Below are 19307 nucleotides of genomic sequence, written 5' to 3'. Positions count from 1 at the left end.
CAGTCAGTAAAGCATGAGACTGTTAATCTCAGGATTGTGGGATTGAGCCTTGCACTAGGTGAAAGATTACTTGATAGCTGGTGGTTGGACTAGATGATCCTTGCGGTCCCTTCCAACTATACAATTCTATGTTCTATTGCATTCTATTGATCCAGAGTCTGTGGCTGCCGGTGTGATCCTAACAGTGCACATTTGAAAGGAATCACTAATTGCAGTTTATGCAATGGCGGTGGTTGGTGTTCATTGGGACTGGCAGTGCAGAAGGCAAATAGGCCAAAAGCCAATGGCAGATGCAGCCAACTAATTACTGCATTGTCCCTATCCTCCCCCCTGTTGAGTTACACAAGGAAAATGCTGAAACTGAGGAGGAGGAAGCTGACAGCCAGGGCCACTCCCCGGGCTGGATGCAAGGGAGAAGGCAGGCAGATGGGGGCTGGCTGACCTTGAGATTGGGAGCGCAGTTCCCATTTGCCACAGTCCATGCAAAAGACACCTAAAGCCTTGAAGTTGTGGATAGTGATTTTATACGTATGCCATTCTACTCCGACAAACCACAAAGTTATTAGATCAGCAGGCCACGTTAGGAACCGGTTCTGATCCTGAGCTTTTCAGTATTTTTCTTCCATAAATACATGCTAAGCTCTTTTCTCAGATCAGATTAAAAACACATGTCTAAATGTTGAAAGGTCCCCAAAATGAGAACACAAATTCCCCCTATGATAAAGTGTGCATGGATGAGCTGAATTTGTTTATAGCGCTCATTTAATTTTTAGCTTGTCAGCAATAAAAGGTTTTGAGATTACATTTACGGGGTCATTTATTAACAAGCAAAACAAAAGTGGGCCCCATTACCCTTCACCTTCTGCCATTTTATCTCTTGTAGGCCTTGAACTATTAACCTTTACACTTTTCTCTTTTATGTCCACTTTTGATGTAATGTATTCTCTTTCTCACTATATGTTATCTGGTTTGACCCAGTAAATTTTTTTTTTAAAAAAAGTTAAATAAACCTATGCTGCAGTCTTATACTCACTAATTTGCGATAAAGACGCATTAAAAAAGGCAGGACTTGAGTCAACATGGATGTGGATTCTGCTGTTAGTAAACTATCAGTGATCATAAAATAAAAAGCAAACACCAGAGACGGCTCTGTGGCACATTCACAACCTTTATTTTTTTTATTCATAAACATAATTTATAGGCTGCCTTTTAAGGCGTAGCCCTTACACAACATAAAACACAGTATGAAAAAATTTACTATAGAAGGAACATTGACATCATTTTTGCAAAATGTGCTACTCAGTGGCATGCCATTTTAAATTGATTAATTTACAGGTGCAGTACCCTTTTTGTGGTCTGAGGGCCACATTATCTCCTGGGCAACCTTTCAAGGAGTGGGCAGGTGCAGAGGCAAAAGTGGATAGAACTGGAAATGTAAACTTTACCTTTATACAGCAAGCTAGTACTCCCTTCTATCCTCTAGTCAGACGAGCAACATTACCAGAGGTCAAGGACACATTTTAGCCAGACAAAAAACACCTAAGGAAGGGTGGTAAGCCATAATAGTGAAGGGTGTGGCTGAGGAGAGTCCCAATGGGCAGATGGAGAGACTTGGAGGACTATGTTTGGCCCTGAGGCCCAAGGTTCCTCACCCGTGGATTAATCTAACCAGTATTAAATATTGTTCCTTGGCCTGTGCAGAGCTTGTCTGAGGCCCAGGGCGGGAGTCTTCTTAGAATAAAGTTATAAGCTCAAACAAAAAATCCGGGCCCTAGTGGGCCCCCCAGCCAGCTTAGCTAGGGTTGCCATATCTCAAACGGTGAAAATCCGGACAGAAAAGTTGTATAGTTTGGCCAAAGACGTATGGCAACCCTACCATAGCCCTCCAAGGCCTGGGGCAAGTGGACCCACCTGCCACGCCCCCCTGTAGAGGCCTGGTTACAGCCATAGTTCTCTAATGTTTTCCTAAGCAATTGCATCCTGCACATTTTGAGTTTCCTTTATGTTCTTTTACTGACATAGAGAATTGTAGTGTCCTGAAACCTTCATCACTTTTCAACAACAAAAGGTCAAACTCTCCAGTTTTCTGTGTCACAGTGCTTCGTTGAGTCACAAACTTATCTGACAGGAAGCTAAAACTGGTTTTGATTGCAATGCTTGCCATGAAAAAAAATAAAGTAGTTTGCCCAGGGGAAGGACTTGGACTTTTGCAAACACAAAGTCTAAACAAAAAACAAGTCCTATATTAAGGACTGCACAGATTTGGCTTATTTATAAAAAATAATATGTTTTGAATTTTTTTTTTTTGCTTCTTATTTAATTTAATGTCTATTTATTTACAAAAACACAGAAATACATATCATAATAACAAAAATAATATCCTCCAGAGTTTAAAATGCCATAGTTTGTTTAATTAGGTCTGGAAGAGCTAAAATGTTTTTGCCTGGCAACTAAAGATGAATAATGAAGGTGCAAGGCAAGCCTTCATGGGGAGAGCATTTCACAAATGGCGAGCCACCGCAGAAACGGCTCGTTCTTGTGTTGCTGTCCGGATCTCTCATGGAGGAGACACACAAAGAAGGGCCTCAGATGATGATCGCAGGCTTCAGGTAGGTTCAGATGGAGAGGTGGTCCTTGAGCAGTATTGAGCCAATTTAAGTATTTATAGGTTGAAAACAGCACTTTGAACTGGGCCTAGAAACTAACTGGTAGCCAGTTAAGTTGGGCCAGGATTGGTGTAATATGCTCAAACCATCTTGCCCCAGTGAGCAACCTGGCTGCTGAAGTTTCCAAACCATCCTCAGAGGCAGCCCCATGTGGAACACGTTGCAATAATCTAACCTAGAGGTTACCAGAGCAGATGGCAGAAGTTCGGTTACCCCTACCCAGATGAAGGTGCTACCTGCTGCAGTTGATGAAAGGCACTCTGTGCTACCAAGGCCACCTGAGCCTAAAGTGAAGGCAATGGATCCAGGACCCCCAGGCCGTGTACAATATACTTGTGTCCTGCTTTTGGCAATCTTGACCAGATCCTTACTTGCTTACCTTCAGCTGTGCTACAGCATTAAATGCCAGAGACTGTTTGCAAGAAATGGAATTGTTTTATAACAGTAATCACCATCTAGCTTGTTGGAGTCGCGTGACCATGAATCAGCATTTTTTATTATAGGTCTTAGTGGCTCCTCCTATCTCAGATATGCCTTCTACTATAAACAGCTGGAGAGGAGAGACTGACCTGTCTCCCATTAGCGACTCCAGCAGATCACTACAAATATATATAATTTTACAAAGGACTAGCACCAGCATGTGTTTCCTGTTCCTTCTCTCTCTCTTCCCCTTCTGTTTTGTGTCTATCAGGTTAATTGTTAGCCTGAGAGCACAGACTATTAAACTTTAAGCACTTTACTAATAAATAATTCCTGCCTTGTAATTTCAAAGCCCAGTTTAACCATGATCAAGGCACGCGCAGCTGGGATGGTATATTGTTAAGATGGATAAAGAAAGCGCATCTCCACTCACGGTCTGCAAATGAATGGGTCGCACCATGTTAGATGAACTTGAACTGCTCATCTATTTGGATGCAAATCTTTTCTGCACAATAGGTTCCCAATCCAGTAAGGGAATTGGATTGTATCCAACGGTGGCGTTATTCTGATGGGAGTCTCTGTTGGGTCAGAGGACCTTTCATCAGCAGAACGGAGAGGATTCGCCCATGGCACCTTTCTTGCTGCGTCAATGGGTCGCTCAACATTCCAGAGACTGTTTGGAGGACTGCAGAGGGAAATAATTAAAAATAGTCTCCCTCCCCAGTCTGCTAATGGAAGCCTTCACTAGATCAAATGGACTTGCATTGGTGGGTGAAGACAATTGGACACAACCCATAATGTGACGAAGGTTGTTTCTTCTTTGCTTGATCTGACTGTGGATGAGAGAACTCATCTCAGGGTTAATTCCATAGCACTGGCTGAATTGTGTATCTTTCATGTGCGCACATGGCACATCTCATCACGTCCACATATTAAAGTCTACTATGCTAAATTTATCTTGCTTAACAGTTACTGACTCATGGTCTTCAATTAACTATTTATTAGCCTCTGCCAATTAAAAAAAAAACCAATCTAAAAAGACAGACAAATCTTTGTTTTATATAAAACTGCTGGAGTATAGAAGTTTTATTGTTTTAAATACAATAAATGTGAAAAAACACACATTTTCTACAAGTATAGCTGAATTCTTATTTACAGTACTCAATTTACAACATAATTTTAAGAAATGCAGACTAGAGGCAAGAGTCTCAAAATGAAACAATTCTTTGGAATCCAAATTACTGTTGGCGAAGGGCTCAATCCCCACCTCACTCTGGAAAAATGTCTTCTAAAAAAATCAAATTGCAAAACATATTCCAGACCAATCCATGTCAAATACTCTTTAATACACATATTAGTTTTTATAGAAGTGAAATAAAACAATTTATGCGGTTAAGCAGCTCTCTCTTAACACTGTAATCTGCATTCACCCAAGACAGTTGAGTCACAGAAGTCCAGGACCAAAAAAAAGGACACGGGTGGGAATCAGCCCACCCGTCCAATTCAAGGAATTCTCTTGCCAGTGGAAGAGGAATTTCTGCCAAATCCTCCTTTACCATCAGCCTGAAAAAAGCTGCTCCAGAGGGTTAGGAACCTCCTGAAACAGCAAGGGAAGTGATGCAGAAGACTGCAGCAGAAAAACAGCAAAAATAGCCCCCCCTCTAACAACAGGAATTTCCACTGCATAGGAATCCCTCCGGTGAATGGAAGAAGCCCAGTATCCAGTCCCTGGTATTTAACTTATGGAATTTACTGGCACAAAGATGTGGTGATTGCAAGTAGCTCAGGTGAATTTAAAAGACGATTCTAAAAATCCATGGAACCCTCTTTCATCAGCTGTCAGAAATGATAGCTAAACACAACTCTCCTTGGATTGAAGCAATATACCCTTAAGACCCTTAAGAAGGTTATCCTGCATGTTGCAGAGCAGTATGCAAGACTGCATGGATCCTGGTCTAAACCCAGCAAGGCCTTCTTATGTTCTTAAGGCTGAGCTTGGTTTGATACAAAGGTTCTGTGTTGTTTAAATTATTAAGTAATCAGGGTGCATCCCATGATCTAGATATGCATTTGGATCTTGTTAAGCACAGGAGAGCTCATTGGGTTAATAATAAAGAGATGGTCTCTGAGCACAAAAGCATGTACATACTGATCTACTCCAGCCACTGAAATGAATTGAGAAACTGTTTCTGGCAAGGCAGCTCTGTGTCTGCATTTTAAAGTGTTATGCATTATTTATTGTATTGCATTTTTTAAAAGATCTGATGTGAATATAAACACTGTTGTGATAATAGTTGTGTTATTATTCCACAGTTTCCCTGAAGAGAAGGTTGTCATTGCTGTACTGGTATTGAAAAATCTTTGGTATTTTTAAAGTGAAGTTCACATATGGGGCACCTGAGATTTTAGTTTCCACATGCATACTTTAGCCTAAGCTCACGTAAACTTGTAATGTTAAGTAAATTTTCAGAAAACTACCTATAGTGAAGATATTTTAAAATACATCAGTAGAAAAAAACAATCAAAAAACTTTTAACCGATGTAACCCAGAAGCCTCACTGAACTCAGTGCAGATTACTCTATGTAAAAATAAAGATGACTTGTTTCCTTATGGTCTTTTTTTTTTAATGAATATTGCCAGCAAAGTACATGCACATTAAAAATCTACAGTCTGGAAGTTATCTGTGTACTACTTGCCAGAGCATTAGCATCACAGCCAGATCTGATCTTCTCTAGTCTCTTCCTAAGGCATGGCAAAAGCAGGATACCTTTACAAGTCAGAACCACAATTGGAAGAATGACTGCCATCATAAAAGTAGGGGGAGTATACCATATAAACTGGCCTATGTCAATCCACTTATTCCATGCAAACACTAATGCATGAATGGTACACAGCAGCAATGCTAAATGTCCCATCTTGCTCTAGAAAGAAAGAAAGAAAGAAAGAAAGAAAACAACAAGTTAACCTTTAAAAATGAAAGGAAATTAAAACAAACTATAATACACACTGCTGCATAGTCAGGGTTTTCATCAGACAGGTGGGGGGCATCTGCCTGTGTGCATTTATCAACAGTTTTCCATGCACATAATATGCAGGCATGGAGATAAATGTCATCTGCTGATTGCTGCAGATAAAAGCAGTTGTTACAGCACAAGAATTAGTGCTTGTTGAAGAATGCTCCTTGTTGTTTTTGCTGCATATTCAGTCCTATGCCAAAACATTATCTACCTTATATTTATATCCCCACCTTTCTTTGCTCATGGAACCCAAGGAGACAAACATGTGGTTTCCAGGCAGTCACCCATCCAGAATCTGACCAGGACCAAACCTGCTTAGCTTCAGCAAGGTGGTTGCCTCATGTGCTTAGAACACTGAGCTTCCTAGACAGGGGTCAGCAAACATTTTCAGCAGGGGCCGGTCCACTGTCTCTCAGACCTTGTGGGGGGCCGGACTATATTTTGGGGGGAAAAAGAAAAACTAATTCCTATGCCCCACAAATAACCCAGAGATGCATTTTAAATAAAAGGACACATTCTACTCATGTAAAAACACGCTGATATCTGGACTGTCCTTGGGGTGGATTTAGAAGGTGATTGGGCCGGATCTGGCCCCCGGGCCTTAGTTTGCCTACCCATGTTCTAAGACTTAGGTCTGCATAAGACAAATGGAACTCTACCACAGCCGACTTGAAATCTGGTAGAGTGATTTTGTATTTTCTAAACTTTTACTATCATTATTATTATTATTTATTCAATTTGTTAGTCGCTTTATCTCGTCCAGGGCAACTCAAAGTGACTTACAAACGAACAGACAGACAACACCCCTTTATAGATACATAAAAATAAAGAGGAAAAAGAAATACATTAAAAACATTCCACCCACTTCTAAAAGGACTGGTTATAGGGGAAATCTCTTGCGTGGTGCCTAAATTTAATAGATAAGAGATTCGTGCCACCCGCATTCTATAGCGGAAGGGTTGAGATCTTTGGTCTGTATCTTGACTAACTCTCCCTTTGTTTCCAGTGCAAGCTGTGCCAAATTTCCTTCTACTGGCCCTGGTGGGTTCAGCACTGCTCATTGCATATACAAAATGGGAGCAGGGAAATTACTTGCAAGTGTCCCAGTTTGCTGCATCAACCAACAGATTGAAGTGCATCCTTATAAGCAGATTTACATATGGAGAAGGCTCCGCATGCCGCATGGGCAAGAATCTGTGGCACTCCAGATATTGTTGAATCCCCCACACCCACCAGCCCTATTCAACATGGCCAACGACCAGGGATGGTGAGGGTAGTAGTCCAGCAATATCTGGTCACACAAACTCTTTTATGCAAGGAGCCATCTTTGGCTCTAATCAATTTCCATCTGGTGGTATGGGAATATGATCGCATCAGCAGCTATTTGTAAATGTCCAGTGCCGGATTACAGGGGGGGGGGTGTACCCTCCCCCCGTTTTTCAGATCTTCTCAATTGGCAATACCAGAGAGTGAACATCAAATCTATCACAAAGAGTATGTGTTTTACCACTGATCCATGAACAATCTACACCGTTTTGTTTATGTGTACCTGGATATAATGAAACTCTCTCCAGGTCAGCGAGTGGCTGACAGATGGAATTGACGTTACTGCCAATACAGCCAGCAGAGCAAGCCCCAAAATTCCTAGAGATACATAAATCTCCATTCTCCAGACATCGTGTTCAATCCAGGCATCTTCCTTTTTCTGCTTCACCTGTGGACAGAACACTACACTTTAAGAAGTGTTAGAATGACAACACAAGTACACTTAAGATTCCATGATGAAACCCCAGTAAGAACCAAACTGTATAGAGATTTTTTTTTTTTTTGCAATTGCAGCTATCATGGGAATAACAGTGGGATTAAAAAATAAATAAAAATACCCAGTTGGCACTGAAGTTTCCCCATCCAAGCCTGTATGCATTTCACGGATGGGATGAAAGTATCCAGGTGTGTGAACCAGTCTGTATCTTGTATAGATCATTGTCAGCTAACTAAAATGCTACACAAAACAGGATACGCTGGGATTCTGTTGATATTTTCTGTTCACCTGTGCATGCTACAAATTAGAGCACGGTCCCATTTCAGATCTTTAACTGCAGCATTGTTTATACTGATGTCCCCCCAAAAAGTGCCATCAGCCCTAACCATAGGAAAGTCAATTAGATGGAGAAGTATTTACTTCAGCAAAGTTTTGACCCCCAAGGAGACTTGTTCCAATTCCTTTTTAACTTGTTTTTCCCAGCAGGACTGCATTATTTGCTGACAAACAGAATTTCGTCTAAAAGCTAAACACAACCTTTGGCAAACTGTAATAAGAGGTAAGCAACGCTAAGAAGCAGTATTTTAAGCAGCTAATCAGTAGGCGTACTTGGCAAGTTTTTGCGCTCTGCCAGAGCAGCCAATGAGTCTAGATGTTTTCAAATAACCTGCATAATTGGCCTATATACAGAAATGAGCTGCCGTGATTTCAGTATTTACAGTTAGAACTAAGGTGTTGAGGTGCAAAGGAGGTCTGGGATCTGGAAACTTTCAACAGCAGGCGCAGGTTCTCCCACCTTGACAACTGCATCTGCCAAAATTCTCTGGAAGGCATAATTTATACGAGGAGAAGCCAACACAGGGCTCTACAGATGTTGTCAGACTGCAGCTAATCCCTGACCATGCTGGCTGGGGCTAAAGGGAATTAAGGAGCCAACATCTGGAAAGCACCACATTGGATATCCCTACCATTTTATTATTTTTGGCTATAGATATGGATAAATCAGAGATCTGTGATTTTAAAAAATAATAATAATGAGGGCTTAAAATATAAAGTCAGGTAATCAGTAGCTATCAAAACATTCTGTGATAATGATTTCCAGACATTATTCATGCTGTGGGGAATTGTATTTCTTCTTCTTCTGGACCATCTGATAATTAGTTCCATTGAATGAACCTGGGTACAAATGTTTTGGGATATTAATCTTTGTATTTGTTCTCTCTGCTTTATTTGTAAGTTTATAAACTTTAACTATGTCAGCCCTCACCTTGGTGTTTCCAACTCACAATTTCTAATCATTTAAAGGTGCAATCCTATACCCACTTACCTAGGATTAATCCCCATTGAACTCATCGGGACTTAATTCTGTATAGGATTGCAGTCTGTTACACTTTTGTATAAGGCCATCATTCTACAATATTCATTATGGGACTGGGAGACCCACACAGCATTCCAGATGCCAGCACACCATCAGCTTAAACCGATTTAATGGCATTATGACAAAACAAAATGGCGTACCTGTTGATATGCCCAGTTCAAGAGTTTGTATCTGTAGGATCTCCTCATTGGATAGCACAAGCTATAGCAGGCATGTAATGAGGCAAAGAAGAAGCTAAGAAGTCCAAACTGTTTCCTCGATAGCATCCATCTGTCCAACCATTGTGGAAAACGTCTATACTTGGTTCCATAGTGGAACTGGAAACCTGCAGCCAGTATTCCTGGTAAATAAACCAGAGCCAGCAGGGTAATCGAAACCACTGGTAAGACTTTGTTTATGACCAGGATTGGGATTTTATAAAATGCATTTCCTTGATTAGTTACAAGGGGATGGATGACGTCCCTTAGGAAAGTGTAGATAAAGGTTAACAAGGACAGTACCAATGCTGTCTTCACCGGCAAATGCCATTTAGGGAAAAGGTCGTGTTCGCAGTGCTTACTGGGAGGACAGTCAAACTCATCAATACAGATTCTTTTATGAACATGGGGGAGAGCATCTGGTGTGCCAACCACTTGTAAATCCATCACCTGAAAAGGAGAAGATACGATACATAAACCTAAGAGGTATTTAAGAGTACTTTATCCATGTTGGTAGATTCCTTGCATTGCTGACCTTTGTGGACTCATATATACTCTTATCTGAAACTGTTCTAATTGTGCACGAGGTTTTAGGATGCAAAATGTAACTAAAATATCAATAATGAACTGAAGCAACTTAAGGCTGGTTCCATTGCAGAGTCATGATTTTCACTGATGATTTTTAGGCACCAAGGTTTATTCCCAGAAGGGAGCCACCTCCGCAGATTACATTTCTTCATCAACCCTTTGTAAAGAGGTGGGAAGGAAATGCAATTCAAAACATGTAAATGGGAACGGAATGTAATCTCTAGTCTTTACAACACATTTATTCTTGTGTGAAATACAAAAAGGCACAGTAATGCCATTTTTATCTCCTGGACCATTGCAGATCCTTTGATCTGTGGTTTGGAGGTGGACATATCAGCAAAAAGAGAGGAGTAGGGTTGCTGTATCTATACAGGCAGGGCTTCCATACCGGGATGTGTTTCACAGCAGGTGCTGCTTCTGTCATGGTATAACTGAAATCATGGGAAAAAGCTGTGCCTGCTCAAATTCACTCTTTTACATGATGATAGTTCTTTCCATTACCAATTTTCAAAGCAGCAGCCATGTTAGCTTGCCCTAGCAAAAACAAGGGAGAGAGCCTTGGGGCACCCTAAAGGAAGCAAATTTGATTATGGCATAAACCTCTGTTGCTAGAGCACAGTTCTTGAGGTACACTAAGTGGGAAATTCAGTTGCAAAGTGTGGCATACACACACCAAAGGACAAGAAGATCTCTATCTCTCTATATATAAATGTTGAGAGTAGAGCTTGTGACAATTCTATTAGAGTTTAGAGTCATGTGAAATGTTGTTTACACATTTCCAACTACTCAGCATTAGGAAGGGCAATTTACTGGGCTGCCTTGGCACCTAAGTGTTTGTCCTTGCTAAAGCTGTTCTCTTGAAGCTTATATGACTATATGTCCCCATTCATTTTCCTAGCACTTTCCCTAAACTTGTGAAATTCAGATGAATGACAAGTAAGGTCAGATTCCAACCCTAAGGTAACAGAAGATATAGCCAAGTTCCTTGCTGTAGTCATCAAAACTAGATCGCAATTATTAAACGTCACATGTTTTGAGTCGAAATTTCTGTATTTTTAGCAATTTTAATTTTAGCAATTTTAATTGTTTACAGATTGAGGCTGCAATCATAACCCTTTAAATTACACAGGATTTACTTTTGAGTAGGCATGAATTGGAATGCGCTGTTATGCTCCCATTTTAAAAAGGTACCATTTGTCTCCATGTCTCATTTTGTTTTGCTGTGGTTGTCCTGATAACCCTACACTGATTATGGTCTGTAAATAAAATTGCACTATTTGCAAGGGCCTGAAATACTTTCCCATAGATTTTATTTTCTGGGGAGGCTGCAGATAAAGAGCCTGGGGAGTAAAAGCTCTTTGAATCTGGCAGGCCAGAGCACCAGAAGGATTAAGTGGGTCATTATGTCCCCTTGCCTAAAGCCAACCTAGCATGTGTAACATAAATATACAAACACACACACAAATAAAGATTACCAAATTGTTGAAATTCTCCCAAGTTCTTTCAGGATTCATTTTCTGATCTTCATTCTGTTCCATGTTCTTGACCAATGACTGTCCTGCGCTCTAAGGCAAGAGGATCTCTGCAAGACAATTTTCACATGGTCCATTTGTTTGTATCATGCTATGTATACGCAGTTGGTACTTTAGAAATACACATAAGCAATCAAATGAACTGTCTTGAGTTACTCTTGATGAACCTGGGGACTATCATAGATTTTGTCTTGTCACACAAATCTGAGAATTAAAAGTACGCATGTTCTATAAGTGAAATGATCTGAATTCTACACAAGTATTTTTGAAACACAACAATGACTCACATGATCTTTAAGCTGTTTCATGAACAGCCCCCTTCACAAACACCCAAACTGCGGCTCCAAAAGCTGTAGGGTTCTTATCATCTTCAATCTACTTCTTATTGTTCTCCTTGGGTTTAGTTTTCTGCATGAATCACATATGGCAGGGCTAAACAAATGAGCATGAGCTGATGGAATCCTCTTATTTTCCCACAACTCCAGAAGAGAGAATAAAGGCTTGAAAATAAAAGAAAATATTTCTCGCTTCTATTGTCCTTGAAGGGAGCAGACTTTACCAAGGTGACAAGAGAAACAAAGGAATGAAATAGAATCTCCACTCAAAGGTATCTGCTAGTCTTGGCCTATCTTCCTCACATGGGTATGATTTAAAAAAAAAAAGGGGGGGGGAGACAGATTTCTGTGTATCCCAGATTACAGCTATCATAAAAGACCAAGAGGCATGATGCCAGGGTCTATGTTTTGTAAAACAAACCCAGACAGCTTAAGCAAGTGGTATCTTCAGACTGGTGTACCAGAGACTTTTCAGAAGTGTCGACATCATGATCTTGCCTCACTCTACGCAGATGTTAACAGGCAAAAAAATGTTGCTAGGGATAAAGTCAGTTTCAAAAACTCTCTTGGTAGCTGTTTAAGGCTGTTGAGTAAAGCAATTAAAGAAACTCTGTTTGTTATAGCCCTTCATGTTCACTATAGAAAATGACCAAAACAAGAATCTGCAGCGAGGTTAAAGCACAGTTGCTTGGTGTCACAGTTGTTTTACACAGCCCCAGGACAGTGGCGGAGGAAGGGGGGTGCACCCCCGGGGTGTCATCCCTGAGGGGGGTTGACATTGCAGTGCGGCCCCCACCAGGGATGCTCGCTGCGTGGGCGGCGCCCTCTGGGTGCGGGTGCCAGAGCAGCTAGCTCCGCTTCTGCCCCAGCACCCTTGATCAGGAAGTGAACATGTACAGGGCTAGAAACCTCTGACTTTCCCAAATGAGATTCTTACCTTTTTCAAGCTATGGTATATCATCTGCCCTGCCCACATTTGCCTTTGGCCATGCCTACTTTCCCCTCTGACCTTGCCCACCATTGGAATGCAGACACTGGAAGTCTGTCCACAAGGAAACATGGCTCCTGCCGGGTGCGGGGGGGGGGGGGGGGGAGGATCCTCTGCCACCGCCTTATGGCCCAGGACCAGAGTATCTTAAGAACTGCATCTACCTGTACAAGTCTGTCCAAAAGTCTATAGGTGCCCTGTTCTATGTACCATGGTTATTTGAAGTACTGCAGGTGAGCATGTTACACAAGGCCTTTGGGGCAATGGTGCCACAAGATATGTCCTGCCAAAGGAAGTCTGTCTAGCCCCATCATTCAATAAGCAGCAGACATACTATTTTCCAATATGCTTTTTCTCATGCTGCCTTTAACTGTATCTCCTCTCGCCCCTTGGCTGTTTCCTTCCTCTCGACTATTCCTCAACAGTAGAAGCTATTCCCTCCTCTCTTCCTGCTGATGCAGCAAAAGGACTGCTCTAGGCAACCACCAAGACTTGTCTAGCAATAAGCCTGGCTTTGCTCATATGCCAAGAGTGATGTTGTAAAATAAAACCCTATGTGGAGAGCCAGTGTGGTGTAGTGGTTAAGAGCAGTAGACTCATAATCTGGGGAACCGGGTTCGTGTCTCCGCTCCTCCACATGCAGCTGCTGGGTGACCTTGGGCTAGACACACTTCTCTGAAGTCTCTCAGCCCCAGAGTGTTTGTTGTGGGGGAGGAAGGGAAAGGAAAATATTAGCTGCTTTGAGACTCCTTCGGGTAGTGATAAAGCGGGATATCAAATCCAAACTCTTTTTATCTTCTATGTGCTCATAGCAAGCTCCGAGCACTGATTCTTAGGTAGTCGGAAAGACACATCCAAGCACAAAATGGAGGTACACAGCGGTAGACATCGGGACACCCCAAGGGTTGCAATAAATTGGGGTATTTTTAAGAAGTGGGGGTAATCAAAACAGTCGGTGAGGATTTTTGTGTGTTCAGTGGCTAGAGAACATCTGAGCGTCTGTTGGGAGCTGGGAGCAGAAATCATGACAAAGATGGGCTGGAATGGAGTGTCCTCGAAAAGGGTATATAGCTAGTTGGCTGGCACCCTGATCAAAAGCACTCCAAACCACCAAGGTTTTTAGCTGGGGCAATCAGAATAAGATCCACTATTTGACTATTGATTCAAAACTCTAAAATGTATTTTATATAACTGACTTATTATTTCTATTCTTTGTATATCGTATTGTTGTTTTATTGCTATGGCCGATGGCTGACGCAAATAAAGATTCATTCATTCATTCATTCACTCACTCACTCTGAACCATGACGTTTCGTGGCAGGTCCCGTTGAGCACAATTACTTTTGCTTTCTTGGCAAACCCTGTAGAAGCCGCTGTGATTTAAAGCCTGCCCTGCAAAGCTTAACCCGATAAAGTTTTGGCCAGGAGGCGCGTGCTTCTTGTAAACGTGTACAAAAGCAAACACCTCTCCCCCAACCCCCTTTCGAGGGTGTTCTGTACCTTATGACGTACAGAAGAAGCCCGTCACTGCCCACCTATCGCCCCTTGTTGCCGTCACGGTTTCGTTTATTTATTAAGGCATTAATGAAATCTCGTTTGCACCGCGGGGTGGCGGGGAAACGAGCGGAAAAGCAGGGAAGGCTGCTGGTGGAGGCGAGAGCCGGCCGTGCTTGGAAAGCGGAGCTCGCCGTCCGGAGAGAGGGGCTCGGAATTTCACGGCGCCTTCCCGGGCTCCGCAAATATTTGGCTAGCCAGCCCGCCTCCCGCTGACATCCCGCCCTCCCCCGGAGAAGGAGGAGTTGTTCCGAAAGCTCGGGGACTTCTCGGCGCTACTTACAACAACTTTTCTCCGTCTCGGGGCCCGGGGCGACGCGATCCCGAACTAGCACGCGGAGACCCAGACTAGCGGCTCCTCTGCGGAGCCCGCTCGACATGCAGCCGCCTACCCCGCCCTTGGCAGCCCCGCCTTCGGCATCTCTCCCTGCCTGGTCGGCTCCGCCTTTCCTTCGCCTCAGGAGCCGGCGGATCTTGCAGGGTGTCGCCGGCCAAAGTTGTGTTGTTTGCTTAAAGGGGAGGGGGGAGAATCACTCTTGTAAACTGTTGCGCTTGGCGTAAAGATGTCGGCGTGCGCGCCGTCTGCATTTGGCGGCCAAGTGTCCGTAAGCCCCGCCCCGGCACACGACTCCAAACACTTGCAACCCCCCTGCCCTACTGTGAGATAGTATGAACAGACTTTAGGCTGCAGTCGCATTTCCTCATTTTGCTGGGAGTGAGTCCCATGCAGCAGAATGGGTTTATTTCTAGGTAGTTACTCATAGGATCGCGCTGCTGCTGTCGCGCGTCGTGCTGCACGTAGGCGCAAGAAGTCTGTACTAATCGCAGGGTCGTAGTTTTCAAGCCCCACTTCGGGGGAAAAAAGCCTGCATTCCAGGGGGTTGGACTAGAACACTAGGTGATATATGTGGTCCCTTCCAGCTTCACAATGTGGACACATGTTTGTAGCCTATACTTTCCTAGGCTAGTCAGCATATAGGATCACCAGTGAGCGGATTACCAGCACACCACACAGTTATGGTTTACTCCCACAGTATCTTGGGAACTGTAGTTTAAGGCTGCTGGGAATTGTAGTTTAGTGAGGGGTAAACTACAATTCCTAGGATTCTGTGGGAAACCAAGTACACCAAACTTTTCATGGTGACATGCTTTTTAGACATGCATCATTTGTGACACAGTAATTTAGTTTTACTAGCAAACCAGAGGTTGAACTAACCATTTTCCAGCCACAGGAGGAGCATGGGGAGCCTTCACACCACACACACACACACACACACACACACGGGTTGTGTGAGACCCCAGATGGTGAGAAACAGGGCCAGCAAAGCAGGGCCTCTGAGGAACAAGAGCCAGTGTGGTGTAGTAGTTAGACCTGGGAGACTAGGTTTCAACTCCTCACTGGGCTGTGAAGCTCACTGGCTGACTTTGGGCCAGCCACTGCCTCAACATACCCTACCTTACAGGGTTGTTGTTGGGATTAAATGAAATGGGGAGAGCCATGTATTCCACCACTAGCTCCTTGGAGAATGAAGCCAACAAATAAACACAAGGGAAATACCTACTTGTGAGGTTTGCAGAATGAAAATAAAAACAAACACCAACTCTGAAAAGAGGCAAAACTTCCAGGAAACAACAATGAAGACTTAAGTCTTGTGGACCCAAATAGTGAGCTAGAACACCATAGAATCAGAACTCTTCCCCAACCCCCTCAGAAAGTCCACATGGGGCTGAAAAAAGAAAAACCAATACAATAAAGGCATGGCCAAAGGGAGGGTGATGCCCACAGCAGCAATGGGGCATTGTGGAGCAACGAATCATAGAACTGTAGAGTTGGAAGGGACCACGAGGGTCATCTAGTCTAACCCTCTGCAATGTAGGAATCCTTTGCCCAATATGGGGCTCAAGCCCACAACCCGGCAATTAAGAGTCTCATGCTCTATCAGCTGAACTATCCCAGACTTCCTGTTCACTAGGCCTGTTGTGGAAGTTGGAAAGAATGGGTAATTCTGTGGAGAAAGATGACTGCCCTTCTACAGCTCTGCTCTTCCTACCATCTGTGCCACGACCTGCAGACTTAGCATTACTTTGAAAAATAAAAATAAGCAGATTGGGTTATTTATCTACTAGTCATCCTTGCAGAGAACCAGGGTGACAAAATTTTCCACAACAAGGTTAATGCCTATCTTGCTTGATCAAGTGTTGTTTTGTGTTTGAAGACTTAAAAGAATTTGAGACTTTCTAGTTGCGTGTAGATAAATATAGTGAGTTGATGTTTGTTGGTTTGTCTGTTGGTGGTGCTTAGTCAAAGTGCAGTTCAAAATATGAATAAAATACGTCTCCACCCCAATACAAGAAAATGAAGACTGGCCAGGGAATCATATTTGCTGAAGCAAGTGAATTCAGAGAGAGAGAGAAGAGGCTCTAACCCACAAACCTGTGAGCAAAATAAAGCCATTAATCTTTAAGGTGCCACAAGGCACCTTAAAAGGAGTTGCCTCCTCTTGTGTTTTGGATCACATGTCAGTTTGTCCTCAGGGTCGACAATCTATTTTAAACCAGTGGCAAACTGCAATGGTCTCCAGTCACAAAAAGGTGGCTGTGAGGTGTGGCACAGCACAAAATGGCCGCCACAACTACAAGGATTGAAAAAGTCGACTGGAAGACAAAAGGGTGCTGGTGTGCCCCACCCACCCCCACATCATAAATGGAAAGAAGGAACCCAAATCAGCCACCGCTGCATTCACAGAGAGCAGCCGTTTATGCCTGTAATCAGAAGGAAGGGTTGGTGTCCAAACCAATGAAATGTGGGCATGTTTAAGGATGTGTGTTCAATGTGGAAGAGGCTGAGCCAGTGCAAACAGGAACCGATCAGGAAGAACGGGCTCTTGTGGATTTTTGAGGGGACATTTCCTGAGATCTTTTGTGGCGCACCAAAGGCACTGTGTTGGTGACCCCTGCCTCAGGTGTATATTGGGTCAGCTCGCCACTCCATCCACTGTGTATTAGACAGATTATTCTGATAAAACAATTAAAAGGCAACAAAACTGAAACCTTGTGCAAGCTTACTTGGGGAGTACGTCTTACTGAATTCAGTCACCTGGACGAAGAAATGCTCAGAGTGGAATGGTGCGCAGGCAAACCATCTTTGCACAGAAGGGGAAAACTGCTGGCAAATTTGAAAGCATCTGGAAAGATGTAATGAACAGGCCATGCGCTTAGGGGAGCCAAGCCTCTGTAATACTGGCCACTACCACTCTCTTAGATTGTGCCTAGCTTTGAAGCTGAGGACGCTTGAAAATATGGGCTCTCGTGAGCAGGAAAGTATAGTCCCAAAGTCTACTAACCAGACTGCCATCTAGACTTTGCCCTGTGATGTCCATGCAGCTCATTTTACCAATCTATAGGTGCATCAACATGGGACTTTATAATGTGGATTCGAAGCAATGTGTACCCAGGGCTTTTTTTCAGCTGGAAATCCCTGGAACTGAGTATCGGCACCTCTCAGGTTATAAGAGAACAAGGAAGGCGTTCATGGTGAGTTCTGGCACCTCTTTTTCTAGAAAAAAATAGCATTGTACCTCATTCTTTAAATGGAGATAGGCAGTGAAGAGTTCTCTAAGCAAAAGCACTAAAAGGGTGTATGGAGGAAGATGAGACGTACAACACTTAAAAACCTTTGGTTCCTTGTCAGAGAAGTTGTAAACATCACTTTTATTTTTGGCAGGAGGTTTTAGGACTTTAAAAGGTGTAAGAGACTTCTTTCTTCCCTCTGAGACACTCTGTGTGATAAGAAACATATCATTCTGTCTGTGTGAGGGCTAGTACAGAAACTTAGGGATGGATAATTATTTGGGCAGAAATATGGAGTTTTTCAGAGTGGGTGGGTGTGGATTTTTGTTACAAGGGCTTCCTATAGCTACAAACAAATTAATGGCCCTGTCAAATCTGAAGTGCTTCCCTTTCTCCCATACATCTTCCATCTTTATCTCAGATGTTTAAAACTGATACTGTGGGGTCTAGAATATATATTATAGATGTATGTGGGTCTGTATTTATTTTGATTTATGTTTATTTCCTTTCCCTTTCCTTTGTTATGCTCAGCACTGATTTACAGCCTTGTTATTCCACTTTTGCTGTAAATGGGGATGGGGCAGGAAGAGGGGTTAATAACGTGTTTCTCCCTATATATCCTAGCTGTCACATCTTATCTGCCAATGCTGCAAGTTGCAATAATTTCATGACTTTTGAATGCTGATGGAGAAGTGTCTTATATATTAAAGCACAGAGAAATCAAAGGGATTGCATACGACTTGTATATAGTATGAAAGGGGGGGGGGACTTCAATAAATCTTTTAAAATTTAACTGGAAGATAATATATAATAAGTAAATAAGTTAAAAATGTAAAACAAGCTACCTCAGTATGGTAATGGACTAAGGCTGTGTACAGCAGGGGTCAGCAAACTTTTTCAGCAGGGGTCCGGTCCACTCTCCCTCAGACCTTGGGGGGCCGGACTATATTTTGAAAAAAATAATAATGAGCGAATTCCTATGCCCCATAAATAACCCAGAGATGCATTTTAAATAAAAGTACAAATTCTACTCATGTAAAAACACCAGGCAGGCCCCACAAATAACCCAGAGATGCATTTTAAATAAAAGGACACATTCTACTCATGTAAAAACACACTGATTCCCGGACCATCCGCAGGCTGGATTTAGAAGGTGATGGAGCTGGATCCAGCCCCCAGGCCTTAGTTTGCCTACCCATGGTGTACACACTCGTTTACTCTGCATCTACTACACGCCACCTGCTGGTTAGGGAAGCAATGTACACACACCATTAGCTGCCCACAACCCATGTTTATCCT

General features: G+C 42.8%; 1 protein-coding gene across 5 annotated transcripts; it reads right to left on the bottom strand.

The window, feature by feature from the left end:
- Positions 1 to 4137: 4137 nt before the first annotated feature.
- STEAP1 (STEAP family member 1) lies at positions 4138 to 18874 on the bottom strand. Of its 5 annotated transcripts, none has more exons than XM_079948389.1 (6): positions 14722 to 15070; positions 11849 to 12061; positions 11505 to 11611; positions 9385 to 9891; positions 7654 to 7818; positions 4138 to 6008 (listed from the first exon to the last, which is right to left on the bottom strand). In XM_079948389.1, exons 3-6 carry the CDS (start codon positions 11565 to 11567, stop codon positions 5751 to 5753), a joined length of 993 nt encoding a protein of 330 aa, XP_079804515.1. In that variant the 5' UTR covers positions 11568 to 11611; positions 11849 to 12061; positions 14722 to 15070; the 3' UTR covers positions 4138 to 5750. The 5 variants fall into 5 exon arrangements, with proteins under 5 accessions (XP_079804515.1, XP_079804516.1, XP_079804517.1 ...); XM_079948390.1 differs by having other exon boundaries at positions 11849 to 11993; XM_079948391.1 differs by lacking the exons at positions 11849 to 12061; positions 14722 to 15070 and adding an exon at positions 18854 to 18874.
- Positions 18875 to 19307: the final 433 nt, after the last annotated feature.

Source organism: Podarcis cretensis, assembly GCF_951804945.1.
Source record: "Podarcis cretensis genome assembly, chromosome: 12".
NCBI lineage: Eukaryota > Metazoa > Chordata > Lepidosauria > Squamata > Lacertidae > Podarcis > Podarcis cretensis.
This window is presented reverse-complemented; position numbering and strand designations above follow the sequence as displayed.